This window comes from Perna viridis, chromosome 10, assembly GCF_037379345.1.
Source record: "Perna viridis isolate PV_CMFRI_1.1 ecotype Kerala chromosome 10, ASM3737934v1, whole genome shotgun sequence".
NCBI classification, from domain to species: Eukaryota; Metazoa; Mollusca; class Bivalvia; order Mytilida; family Mytilidae; genus Perna; species Perna viridis.
The window spans coordinates 7187068-7201869 of record NC_142454.1 but is presented as its reverse complement, the minus strand read 5'-3'; the positions used below and the strand labels follow the sequence as shown (position 1 = coordinate 7201869).

The 14802-nt window shown below is 32.5% G+C and overlaps 1 protein-coding gene across 4 annotated transcripts in view; it reads right to left on the bottom strand.

Moving 5' to 3' along the window:
- Nucleotides 1–6510: 6510 nt before the first annotated feature.
- Nucleotides 6511–14802, bottom strand: part of LOC148604327 (E3 ubiquitin-protein ligase MYCBP2-like) — a 77596-nt gene continuing 69304 nt past the window's right edge. For all 4 annotated transcript variants that reach the window (XM_088550340.1, XM_088550341.1, XM_088550342.1 and 1 more), the window contains 10 exons: nt 14470–14577; nt 13627–13755; nt 13104–13230; nt 12778–12887; nt 11211–11396; nt 10814–10921; nt 10265–10474; nt 9206–9313; nt 8573–8738; nt 6511–7414 (listed from right to left, as the gene is read on the bottom strand). In XM_088550340.1, the coding sequence (XP_088406466.1) occupies nt 7299–7414; nt 8573–8738; nt 9206–9313; nt 10265–10474; nt 10814–10921; nt 11211–11396; nt 12778–12887; nt 13104–13230; nt 13627–13755; nt 14470–14577 (1368 nt within the window). In that variant the 3' untranslated portion in view covers nt 6511–7298. The remainder of the gene's footprint in view (nt 7415–8572; nt 8739–9205; nt 9314–10264; nt 10475–10813; nt 10922–11210; nt 11397–12777; nt 12888–13103; nt 13231–13626; nt 13756–14469; nt 14578–14802) is intronic.

The window sequence follows — 14802 nt, the reverse complement described above, 5'->3', positions numbered from 1 at the left end:
TAATTTGCTAGTTTTGTCAAAATTTCACAAACAATTAACAAATTTTTTCTACAAAAGGGGGTCCAAACACCGGACCTTATCATTTGTTCTGACACATGAGTTGATGGAAATATGTAGAGGACATTTTCAGGCTTACATAATTACATGAAGGACATATGCTTTTAAATACACCACGGTTGTCTTGACATTTTATACAAAAATGAGTGATACCGTACCAAAGTAGTATAACACAGCAATATTACATAGGCAAATATTTTTCACGTGAAATTCATGTTAATCGAGCTTCACATGAAATTCACATGAAATTCACATGAATTTAACATGATTTTCATGTGAAATTCACTAAACACGAATTTCATGTGAACATTTCGTGTGAATTTCACGTGAAGGCTCCATTCACCCGAATTTCACGTGAACTCAGTCACTTAGTTTATTTGCTCAATTCAGGTGAAAATCATGTGAAATAATTTTGCCTGTGTACAACAGTGACGGTATTTGTACTCTATATAGTCAGTTCCGTAAGTTGGGTAGTTCTGCAAAAGAAGAAAAAATATAATAAATTTATTACTTTGATAGCACCCATCTACTATAACAGCAATTGAGTTTTAGAGTTCATGAAGAATTATTTATCGGATCAAAGGTTTTCACGCCATGCAACCCATTACATTGAAGTTCCACACCAAATTTCAAATATTTACCTTGAATGTTTCCAGAGCTTAAGGCGATGATATAAAATGGAACACATAAACAGCTTGATACTACCACAAACAGACCACTAACCATAAAAAGTTTAATCATTTATGGATGCGATATTCAATGTTGATACAGCTCAAAATTTTGATTATGATCAATTAACACAGCATATTTTTTTTAAATAGAATGAACATGGACAAAGTAGTACTTTAAAATATTCAATAAGAGACATTATAAAAAAATAGATAGTTTTACCAAATGTAAGAAAAATGCTTATTCCTAACCCTTTTTCGGTCCTTAATCCTACATTTTTGGGAAATCAATCGAAACCTTCTTTTCATGGTATAATTACTAATATTCAAGCAACATGATTAAGTTTTAAATGTTTGTTCTTGGTCCCTTTTTGTACCTAAATTATAAGGACCATAATCCTTTAAATCAATTAGACCCTTCCTTTTGTAGTATGGCACCTTTTGTAGTATGGCACCTTTTAAACAGAGATTTATTTAATCTGTTGTACTGCAATCAGTGAAATGCGTATTTTGGCTCTTTCGGCACTAAAAAGTACAAAACGTTGAAGTACATTACCCCAAAATTCAATCCCAGTCTGACTTCTGTTGGTCCCTAATTCCTAAATGGATTGGTTCACAACCCCCAAATTCTATATCAACTATTATTTCCGGGCATTGTATGTTTTTTTTAAATTATCAATATTCTAATGTTCAAGTTTCCACACAAAACCTTGCTTTCCACGTACAATAATGACAGCGTCATACGCTATTATAAACGACATGAAAATTTTAAAATTATGGTCTATGAAATCAAAAAGTATTACGATGTACAAGAATTGTTGTATGCAGCAGAGACGAAAATTGTTAATATAGTACAACCTTACTTAATTTTTAATTATTTCCATTACGGTACGGACTTCCAATGTTACGAACGTAAGAGTAAAACTGAATGTTCCCAATGAAATGACTTTCGTATATAAATACTTGAGATATCGCTAAATTAGGGCATAAGTTCGCAAAGACTTTGCTCAAGGTGGGTTAATAAAATAAAGACGCCAACAAAAGCATTGCTTTTTTTAATATCAAAATTTAAATAAAAGTATATACTCGGCGTTTCTTTACAAATTGCCAGGACTATGTCAATGTCAATGTCATTTTCACATATTCTTTCACATCCGAAATAAGTCTTGACAATAAAAAAAATCCAGTACAGGTGACATTGATGATTTTGTTATCTTTAAATAGTTTATGTTTCTTTTCTGACCCTTTTTATGCTTAATTAGACCTGAAATCTTACCATGAATTCTGATTTACAATTTAATATTAGATCCTAAAGCATATCAAGCAAATTATTGTTCCCCCTTTTAAAAGTATGCTTTAACTTTATTCATTAATATGTATCACAGATCAGGACAAAAATAATCAAAAGTTGTTCTTCAAGTTTATAATCTTATAATAAGTTAATAACCATCTGGGTCCCTAATCGTTTAATAAAATTTTTGAATGAGTGTTATTGAACAACTTGGCTGGTGTTTCTAGAAAAGCACTGGACGCTTACCCTACCGGTGCACCTGGTCCATGCTGCCAGTGGAGTCCGAATTGCTCATTTGCTTTTGTTACTTTGTATGTATGATTTTAGTTACTTTATGTTCTTTGTTGTGTATGTCTGTTTTTTGTCCCTGGATTACATTCTTTTGATTACCGCTATAACATTGGTTCCCTTGATTACTCTTTAACTCGTTCACCGAACTCATTCTTTTTGCGTCTGTCCAGCAAATATGTTTTTGTTCCGACTGACAACCATCTGCGACGAGTAATGCCTCATACCTTACCTCTAAAGAAACCAATATTAAACAATAACAATCGGAGAACAATGAAATATAATCTTTAAGTTGAAAATCTGAAGTCAAAGAGATAAGTTTAGATGATAATATAAGATAATCTATTACACTACGTTCCAGGCTTTACCAATACCCTTATCTTTCCCTAATCCAAAATTAGCAATATACTAATTGTTTCTGTTGCACAACTGTAATAACATTTCCATAATTGTTAGGCCTACTTGTACATTTTGTCATTCGAGCTAATGGTATATCATTTTTTTCTAACGTTTCATAATCATATATATTCTAATATGTCAGAATCACAATCTAGATTAAAAAAGACTTATAACTGAATCAGCAGGTATAACATAGTCTGGTAATGTGCTTGTTTTTGCGTTGAAATCACCTAATAAAGACACGGTGATATTACCAGATTTTGATAATTCCTGCATTTCACATTGCAGTTCTTCAAAAGCTTCTTGTGAAGAGTAAATAGAATTTACATGTGGAATGTAAACACATCCAAGCAATACATCAGAATTTAGCGATATAATTTGTGTAGATATTTGAAACAAAAGTATGAATTAACTTTCCGCTGAATGAAATTTAATGTGTTTATCCAGAGCTGTTTTATATATAACTATGATACCACCCGATGGTCATTTACAATTTTGTTTGTTTTTTACTACAAATGACAGACCTTCAGGTAACTTAATTTGATCTAAATCAGTACACTTTTGACTCAACAAATACTAGTATACAAAAATCATAAGAAACTAGCAATTCATTAAATTCTGGAGGTAGCCATTTCTTTTTCAGTCCACATATATTCAGAAAATTTTAATTGTTTTATGTTAGGATCTCCATTGGTGGTATTTTTCACTTCATACTTTTCTGACAAGAAAGGTTTCCAATGTAATCCAGGTTGCGTCGCACTTGGTGATGAGCCTTGTCTTGGTCTTTTTTTCGGCTGAAGACTACCGAGATATGTGCTCTTTGGTGTTGTCTGATCCTGATCTACAGCCATTCTCTGTTGGACTGTGTTAGGTTGAGTTAAACACGGTGTTATCATTGTCTACTGAAGGAACGTACAACTGATGATCAGTGTAGAGTTTGTCTCTAATCGTGACATAGTGCTTACATTCCTGTTTACAATGAGCAAAGGTAAAATGCGTATTTGTTCATTGCAAACCCTAGCAAACGTTCAAACTTTAGTCTATCAATGGCTTTGGATAAAACATCCTGATATAATTCCTAATATGGACGAAGTCGGGCTTCTACATAAGGATGGTTTAACCTAGCCTGGAAGATACAATTATATTAGCCTCATGTTATCAAAGTATGTGTGTATTGCGAAATCGATTCTTGGTTAATCATACTTTGTAACACTGTGACAAAGGAAAACAAAATATTAAAAGTGGGGGAAATGCAATAACCTTCACGATCTGTACTGGCGATTTTAGATATACTGTATATTTTTCAACGTGTACGTGAAAAAAAGTAGTTATTGCAATGTTGGTAGTATTAAATCATAATTTGTTGTAACATTGAAGAAAGACAAAGGGTAACCACTGTTAAATGAAACCGTTAGTTCGGGAACTATTGCGATGCTTTTATAATTGCAAAAATTGCGACAGGATAGTGATCACGCTTCAATTCAAGCAAAAAAAATGAATCGAACCTAGGGAAATTATAAAGTTGCAATAATAAATTCATGCAATAGTTTATGAAGTTACATTAATCAAAACTCATAATCAAAAGGACAAAGACAGCAAAATCGCTGTGATTAAAACAACATGAAATAAAGTGAAAAGCACAGTGCACTTGGGAACAGGGACCCACGTTTTACGGCATGGAAAGTGTACTTTATCTTTTTTTAGAAACACCTGCTGATTTCTTTACGTCATATCCGAAATTAAAACGTTAAATTAGTTTTCTTCACGAACACTGTTTAATTTGTAGTTCTTAATGATACAAATATGTCAATAATTAGGAATAATTCATTATTACGTGAATCCCACATCAGATCTACTCCAACCTTATGCGCCATAAAGCCATAAAGGACATGAAACCAAGGCACTGATATTTCATAAATACCTTACACATGGGATGCGTTTTTTCAACAAATGAGAACAAATTGTGCTCCTCTACTAGCCGACCCTTCCTTCACTCTTATGAGGCTGACTTTATAGCAAATCTTGTCCAAAAAAAGTTTAATTTCAGTTCCCGCTGTATAGATGACGTTTTATCGATAAACAATCCTGCTTTCTGGGATTTGATACATCGCATCTACCACAAAGAACTTGAGATAAAGGATACTACAGACACTGTGAAGTCAGCTTCATATCTTGACCTACACTTAAAAATCGATGGTAAGGGAAAAACTATTGACCAAACTATACAACAAACACGATGACTTTTTATTCAGTCTTGCCAACTTTCGTTTCATCTGTGGCAACATCCCTTCAGCACCTGCGTATGGAGCTTTCATATCACAACTCGTACGTTATGCGAGAGCTTGCCGTAACTACGCAGACTTTTTGTATCGCGCTAGTCTTCTTACAACTAGGCTTCTGAAACAGGGTTATGTTGCTACAAGATTGAAATCATCACTACAGTTTTATGGTCGTCTTCATGAGCTCGTAGAACGTGGATCCTAGAAAAGTATAGGACGCGTACCCTACCGGTGCATCTGGTCCATGCTCCCAGTTTTTAGCGGAGTCCGAGTTAATCTTTTGCTTTTGTTGCTTTGTACGTATTGTTTTGGTTACTTGATGTTCTTTGTTGTGTATGTGTCTGTTTTCCATATCTGGTCTTTATCCCTTTATTGCATTCTATTGATTTCGGCAAGAATCTTGGTTCCCTTGATTACTCTTTTACATTTATTTTATCTCATTAAAAAAATATACCACACAATCATTATATCTCTGTGTTTTTATAATTTTAAACGTCTAATATCATGAGGTTGGCATACATACCGAATGATACAGTAAATAATGAGAGTACATCCATTAATCTAAATCACTGTTAATTAAGAATGTAAATTACTTATAATTAAGCTCAGAGATTAAGACAATGGGTCAGTGTAACAGATCTGTTATAACAAACTGCTTAGATTCAGATTTTCAAAAAATTATGATTTCCATGTCAATTTTGTCAAAATCTGGGTTTTTACTCCCAAACTATGGGGATTCTCTCAATGATAGCTTGGTTACACGAAAACCTAAAATAATCTGTTTAAAAATATAACAGAAAATACTGGTTGTTAGTTTAGCTAAAAATAGAACTGATGGTGACTATCCTCTTACTGTTTATCATAGTGTGAATGATTTGGCTTGTTCCCATTTCTGTCAAATGTCAAGGTTATAAACAGCAAACATATGGTTAATTTACCTTTTCTGCAACAAAAGTAAATCAAAAATCATAATGGTACCTTTTACACAGGCTTATGGTGATACTCCTCAAGCCAAAGATATACTAGGGCATACATCAAAAGGCAAAATGTAATAGCACGGACAATATAGTATACAAAATTGATATGATTACAAAGATATATCAGAAGACAAAAAAGTTAAAGCTAGAACAGTTTTCTCATGACAAGTACATAAACTTGGCCTCAAGGTCAATAATCAAGGTCACATTAGGTCATCATGGTAGGTGGCAAATAATCTAATGGTGATATATCCAAATTCCAAAGATTTTAGGCCTAAATCAAAATACAAGAATGAAATTGCCAAGTAAATATTAAAAGTTGACTTATCGGTCAATACTTGGTCATAGGTCAATGTCATATAAAGGTCACTTTGGTAGGCAACACATCGTCATATCGTAAGGCATCCACATGAAGTGGCACAGGGAGTCTCAAAATAGAGACATTGTAATCACTTCATTGGAAAATGAGGCTTTCAATACTACAATAATGCAAATTACTATTAAAAAGGGCTGAAACCAACTTAACATATTTAACAATAAACAGACATCTGTAATGGTTTAATGGTTTATTTATCACAGAACGGAACAAATCTTTATAGTCTATCAACAACAAGACAAAGTTTAGTACAAATATTCAAAGGAAGATACAAAAATGAAATATTCAGAAAATATTTAAAATTCAAGCAATATTTGTTAGCAGCACTAAAATTATGCAAAATACATAAAATTCTCAAGAAACATTACTAATCAACTGAACAAAAATAATTAAAAAAAAAAATGCAAAAAATTAACAGTCCATGTAAATCATTGATTTCTGAAATGCATTATTATCATCAGATATAATTTAAATAACAGCACTTTTCAATTCAGACAACACCTTCCTACCTGATTGCTCTATTGAAGCACTTAAAATAAGAAATTCAAAACAAAAAACAAAAACACATGTATATCTACTTTCTTGTGTTTGGATAAATGAAAACAAAAAAAAAACTTTATAAAAATCAAGGACATATGTATGTAATCTTAATAAATAACCCAGGTTTATGGGATAAAGAGAAAGAAAAATGAAATTTCAAACTTAGTACATTCATTTATATCGAACGATCATTTCAGATGAATGGCTATAACCTCTCACACCTTAAAATCTTGTCCAAATGATAAGTAAATTCATTTACCAATAATTTTTTTTTTATTTTTCAAGAGAAGGAATTACAATTATTTTTTAAACCAGAGATTATCTTTAATAAAATACAGTCAATACTAAACTTTAGGACATCCAATAACAATATTTTTAAGATATTTTTTTAGCAGTAAAAAGTTTCCTGAAACAATCTAACATTTAGAAAGTATGAGCGTTCCGACATACACCACATCCTAGAGCGAACTCTTCACCAGTTGGGGGATGCTGCACATGTAGGGGGCATTCATCCCCATCCAATACCTTACCCCTAGGACCTGAAAGAGAAAAATGTTGATATTAATTTTTAATTAATTTTAAGTAAATAGATGTCAGCCATTTAATAACAACACAGAACTTTTGCATTTAAAACAATGAAAATAGGCATCAAATTCATGACTTGTTAAGGTATACCTTAATCAGTCTGGCTTTGTCTACATTTCAAATATATACAGGATCTGGTGCCCAAATAGCTTGATCCATTACACTTGAAAAGTAAAGTCACAATATCAAAAAACTTTTTGGGGTTACCATAGAACCTACGATGACTGTAAATCAAATTATTTTCACCCAGTGATTTAAATTTGGTAATAGTACCCTCAGACTATCTCCTAACAAACCATCACAAAATAAATATGAATTTGTCAACAAAATTTTAAATTCATGTTGAAAATTGAAATAATTTATTGAGGAAATCTATATAATAAATAGGATAATGAATTGGTTATTGTAAATAACCAAAATTTGATCATTCATACCAAGAATGCTTGAAGTTTACACTTGTTAAATCTAGTCTTTCTAAGGCACTCATTATTATATTTTGGTTATTCACTCGGTGTTTCTAGAAAAGCAGAGGACGCTTACCCTACCGGTGCACCTGGTCCATGCTCCCAATTTTTAGTGGATACTGAGTTGCTCATTTGCTTTTGTTACTATGTATGTATGATTTTAGTTGCTTTATGTTCTTTGTTGTGTATGTCTGTTTTCCATCTCTGGTCTTTGTCCCTGGATTACATTCTTTTGATTACCGCTATAACCTTGGTTCCCTTGATTACTCTTCCAATTAATTATCCTCTTAGCATTTATAGGCTGAAGATTTATTTGCTCTTTAGCAATAAAAAATATATAAAAATCATAAAGTGCATCTGCCAATTTGATAAATAACGATAATCATTACTAAAATCTATATTCATCTTTAAGATCACTATTGTTATGAATAATATTGGCTAACATTTAAAAATTAAGATGAAACTAGCTTTACACCCTAAAACTTGAACTTATCCCCTTTTGGTGATGTGTTAAATTAAAATAGGATAAAGGAAGATGGGAGCAAATGTACCAGTAATACATCTTTCAAATTTTATTTACCATTGGAATAGTGTGCATTAAAAATTAGGACTAAAAATCTAAAGGAGACATGATAAATAGAAAATTACCAGCAGGACATCTTGGTAACTCTGGTTTTGGTATGTTGGTGATACGTTGGAAATCATCATGGCAGGCATTACAGAAATGTGTAGTACCAAAACAGAAGAATACAGCCACAGAACAACAGTAACGACACTTGTACTCCAAGAAATCTGTCCCGTGTTTAGGACATACCTAGTAAAAAACATGAAATGTCATAATTAAAACAGAAAATCTTTCAGTGTTTAGGACACACCTAGGGAAAAGATATTATACTGTATATCAGGAAATTTTTGGGAGTTTCTAATTTTTGCTATATTCACAAGGTTTGGATAATCTAAAAGATGAAAGTTCGCCAAATTAAAGTTCAGATATTTTACATATGATTTTCATTTGATTAAATCTGAAAAAACTTAAAATAATGGCAGAGAAATTCATATAGCAAATTGTAAAATTTGTCACCCACAAAAATCAACTGCAACACAATATGTCATAATTAATAAAAGAAATCTGTCCACTGTTTAGAACATAAATAAAGGAAAATATTATGTTATAATTGAACAGGAAATCTGTTCCATTTTTTCTCATCTCTGCAAAGTGAATTTTAAATCAAAACAATTTCACAACCATTTGTTCATTTATTGTTAATGGTAGGTACTGACCTGTGCCCTAGAGACATCTGAGCACCCACCACACACCAACTCCTGAGGATCATACTCCTCCACAGCCCCAGCCTGCTCCTCACACCTAGCTTCTCCTCCATAGTAAGCCTAAACAAACATTAAATAGCAGCCTTTACAAAAATCAGACAGGAGGTAATTCATGCATGTCGAAAATCCACCAAATTCACTTTTATTTCTTAATCAGAATCATTTACAGATCACATAGTTCTTTATCTGGGTGTTGTACTTTTGAGAAAATTTATATAAATGGTATATGAAATTTGTACTTTGCAAGAGTTAACATTCTTGATTTTGTTCAATTTGGTTGATTATAGTGGGAGAAAAATACAGATCTGAATATGGAAAGGACAACTGTTACATAAAAATATGGCATATGTAGATTGAAAAAGCATTGTTTGTTCGGTGGGTTTTTCTTCACCATGAATCACTTTAATGTGGACAGTGCCTGAATTTTATATTGACTGGTATTTAAATAGCATCTGCTAGGAATACTGGTTCTATGTAGTAAAAAATGGGTAAGTCCCACAAAACAGGAAGTTGTAATTGGACAGAAATTTAATCTGCTTTTAAAGTATGCTTCATCTATGTAAAGCCACAAAGGACATTTGAAATCAATCTGTCCATTGGGAGTGGAGACAATTGTGACAAAATTCAGACTGACAAGGCAGGGATAGAATTTAATAAGAAAGCGATATTGTTTGTTGGTTACAGATTTCCCTTCCTTTGCCAAATAATGAACTTAAATTCCAAACCAAATGTAAAACTCCTTTTGAAAATAATGGAAAATTGTATTCACAAATTAAAATGTAAAACCATGAAACTAAGACCTGTTAATATGTATTTCCCTGTATAATTAAAATAATTTCTATTTCAAATCACAAACAATGCTAGTCATATATATACAATGTTATTTGGTTGTTTGAAGAAAAAAAAATCAAATGTTTATATATATGAGTCAACTTCATTGATAAGCAGATCTGTAACTAGGAACAACATACATGTATTCTGCATATTAATTTTAACAATGAAGATTAGTACCTTTTTGCACTTGAAGCAGACATAATAAGCATATCTATCCATGGCAAACCCTGCAGGGTCTTGATAGAACCTAGCTCCTGGTGTTGTTATGGCTTCAGCTTTGTGTAGACCCTCATACTCTAACCTCATCATAGCTTTGCGCCTTACATCTTCAAACAGTTCCTGGATTGGCTTTAATAGATCTCGTAATACAGGATGGTCAATGGTGCACTTAAAGAAAAAAAAAATCATGCAAGGTTTTTCATATTTTCAATCCTCATTATGTTATCAAAATTTAAGAGGCAGATATAAAAAACTTTTTAGTAAACAACAACTCATATGCAATAGTAAGATGATACTGTCTATTCTTTTTCAGACCCTATGAGTGATGAAAGGGCATATTTATAATACCCAAAACACCCACATATGAACTTTTAGAAAAGTCAAATCCTCATACCATACTCATAAACATCCACTAAACAGGTTTCTTTAACAGGAAAACTGAAATAAAAATCTGTGTGAGTGTATATAAACCATGCAAATGGACGGTTTATCAATAGAAGTGCTTACCTTACATATAGGACAAAGAGAGAATCCAAATGTTATCCTCGGACCAACCCATCTCTTACTGAGAATACTCTGACTACAGTGTAGATGGAATACATGGTTACACTTCAACTGTTCAAAATAAGTTCAAAACGTGAGTATGAGTAAGTTTATTATACTGTTCTAGATCAACCAGACTAAAATATCAAAATACACAGTAGTGTAAAATATAACCTTTTACACCCCAATTTCATATCTTTCTAAATTCATATATCAAAATATTTATTAAGAAATGTGGGGATTGAAAAAAAAATCAGGAATATATACTTTTTATTATTCATGTAAATTTCTGGAGAAGCATCTGCCAATATTTGAAAGCAGCCAACATAAACCTGTGATCACTTTATCTCTTAACACTAACCTGAACAGCTGGTGCAGCAGAAAGAGCCTCAGTGAAGCAGATCATACACATATCATCTGCATCTTGTTTCAGTGTTTCCTGTTTACCACAACGATGTAAACATGGCAGACATGGATCTTCATCTTTGATTCCTCTACAGGGATGGCCACATGGCAAGGTTTTTGGACAAGCTGTCTTGGCATACTCCTTGAAAACAATTGGAGCGTTGGTGATATTTAGGTAGGATTTTTATTAACTTGAAATCATATCAGTTTTCAACCTTAAAAGCATTGTTATCAATGTGATTATACTTGTTGCTTTTATATACATGTATTTTTCTCTTAAGTTTTTCAATTACTACATGTAATTTTGCTCCAGTAGCTGCAGCTTAGTACTTCACCTGACTTAACAGAAATATACTAAATACACAATCAGTATTTCCTTTCCTTAGATGATATCTGACCTCTGCCATTGAAACATCCATCTTTATCCCCCTCTGACAATTCTTTAAAATGAGATCAATCAAAATTTCCAATTGAATAGGGTCACAAATTAATTGAAAGTTTACAGTTTCAAATTTCATTGGTTAATGCATTTATTTTTTAATGTATTTGAAGGCAATTAAGCTGAACAAACAATGTACAGTCTTTTCCCAGATAATTCTTGAGAAATAGCTTTAATCTACACTATCTGACAACCCAAAACAAGGATATAAGTAGCCCTAATAATTTTTACAAAACCTGGATTCTGATGACAAGAACTGAATGTAGTCAGATACTGTGAAAGTATAATACATTCAGTTCTTGTAATCAGAATCCAGGTCTAGTAACAAATTAAAACCATTTTTCACAGTTTTTGTGGGTAGGCCAAACCACTAAATTTGGTTCCCAACTAAAGAAGATTTCCATTGAAGTGTATACTGAAAACCTCAAAACCACGAATTCAAGAATCAACAAACTTGTGTTTCTTCCCTAATCTACAAAAATTGTTATCCAAGAACTAAAGTACTTTCACAATACTATTGTGCCTGACCTTTCTGCGGCTAGCTTAAAGTATGAACAACCTCCGAGAAGCCACTGTCATCCTATTTGGACGCAAAACCAACCACTTTTCCCTTTTCTTGTATCCCTTATATGTCACTCTCAACAGGAGAAGCAATGAATATAAGGTATGATTTGACCTGGGATTAAATTCACTGACTCCTTAACTCCAGGGGTTGATTTCACAAAAATTTTAAGTTAAAATTAGTCTTAAGTTATGATGACACAATACAATGTGCTTCAATGTATAATGACGTCATAACTTACAACTTATGACAAAAGATTTTCAGTGAAATTGACACTTAGGGAAAAAACAACTGTTGACATTGTAATACCATGTGGCAGATTATTTATGGAGTTGTAAAATTTGGCAATTTCAATGCAAAAAGGTGTTAAATGTTTGTTACCATTTTTAATTTTGGTAGATGATAAGTAGTAACTAAGTACTCATGCCCAGAGTAAATATTTGCTGAAGACAGACCGTTAAAATATGATAAAAATAGCTAACCATGAAAATTTCTCACTCTACAGTATTCTTGATACCATACCTGACAATCTGGATCAGCACACACATTACCGATGGCCAGTAACCCTGTATTGCCTGAGGCCCCACAGAATCTACATACACCTGGTCCTGCTTTGGCTGTTGATTGTTTACCTGAAATATTTGACTGACATGTTCAATGTTCCAAACAGAATTACAAACTTCAAACCATGACATCCCAATTACTCAATAACTCTTCAATATGCAGTCAAAACCAAAGCATTTTTAGTTCTCCAAAATAGGTACAAAATCAATTCTTAAAGCAAAGAGAAAGGACTTAGTTACAAAAATAGAATGATAATAATGTATATAAGATAAATGAAAACATACCTTCTCTAAACTCAACCATAGCTTTCAGAGTTCTTGAGTCAGCGAGTGCCATTAACCAGAACAATTTAGTCCTACCACATCCTTCATGTAAATCTACTCTGATGGCTTCCTCTTCTTCTTTAAACACCTGTAAATAACAGAGATATATCAAGGTTGACTATGAATACTATAAAAAAGATTTGCAAAAATGATAACCCTAATCCATTAGGACTTAAGTAAAATCCCTTAAATTCAATCACCTGCCAATGGAAGCATTCAATAACATTAACCTAACATACCCACAAATAATGAGCAGTCTGTAATAATATGCACTTTTATGCATTTCAAAATCATTCAGTTAAATAATTGTGCACTCAATTATTTTCTTGCAAAAGTTTGCTGAGTTAAAAGTAGAAAATAACATGCACAAATGTATTTGCATGATTACAGACAAAAAAAACCACTAAATACCAATGTCAATATACTGATACAAGAAACGGATACTAAAAAGTCAGGCAAACATTGCTGAATATTCATTTCTCACCTGTCTTTGATGGTTTCTGTTTTTCTTAGGAAGATGTAGATATTTGTCACAGTCGGCACACAAATTTCCACACTCAGAACACAGTATAATGGCCTGGGTTTCTCCATCATCATGGTTGTCACATGTTGGCTAGAAAATCAATTACATTAAATTAAGCATTCAAAGTAAATCTCATTGTTTTGTCTTTTTCATGAAAACCAATAAGGGTTAGGGGCATTTCCATTAACCTTTGTACCGCCATAGTGATGAGGATGCTCTTTACAACTGGCATTATTTATATCTAAAGGAGGTAGACCTCAACTCTTAAAAATCGTTGAAACGTTTGTATTCAGCATTTAACATCAATCTTATGTAAGCATCTAATTAACTTGAATTCATTTTATTCTGCTTCAACCTTTTAGTGAAATTAAATTTGATACAAACATATCACTGATTTCATGAGTTGTGTCCCTTACCCTAGGTCTACCTCCTTATATCCAAGCATCTGTAACATTGTACTTGCAAAATGAGGTCAATATACATACTCTGAACACTTGCAGCTGAATGTAATATTGATTAAAAATATACTTCAATGATAGTGAAGATTAAGACATACAAAATTTAACACAAGAAAAACAAAACTGTGTCTTGCTAATAATATCCTCACTCAACCATTTTTGTCAATTTAAGATGTCCAGTAAACAAGAAGTAGATAAACAAAGAACTGGGAAAGGGGAGACAAGGCACAAGTCATCGTGTAAAAGCAATATATCAAATACACGTATCTAAGTTTTACCTCCAATAGAAGATATCTGTTACAGAAAAGTGTAACAGATGGACAGACTCATTGTAAAAATGACTTACCCTTGGTTGTCCATGTTGACCGTTAGGACTACTGACCCACTGACCTGAGGTCAAACGATCCACATGGTCTTTGTCCAATACACATAATGATGACAAAGCTAACCATAACTAAAAAACAACAAGTGACTACTATTACTACTAACTTCACGATCTGAATACCCTCCATACTTTATAGCTTTAATCAACAAAAAGCCTGGGTTCTCTGCTGCTGCTAAAATGTGATTTTAGTTTTTTTTTTTTCAGTTTTGAGAAAAATCCTGTTACAACTGAACAAAAAGTTTCATAATACAACTTTTAATATTTTCAAATCCAAGTATACATGGTTAGATTCTA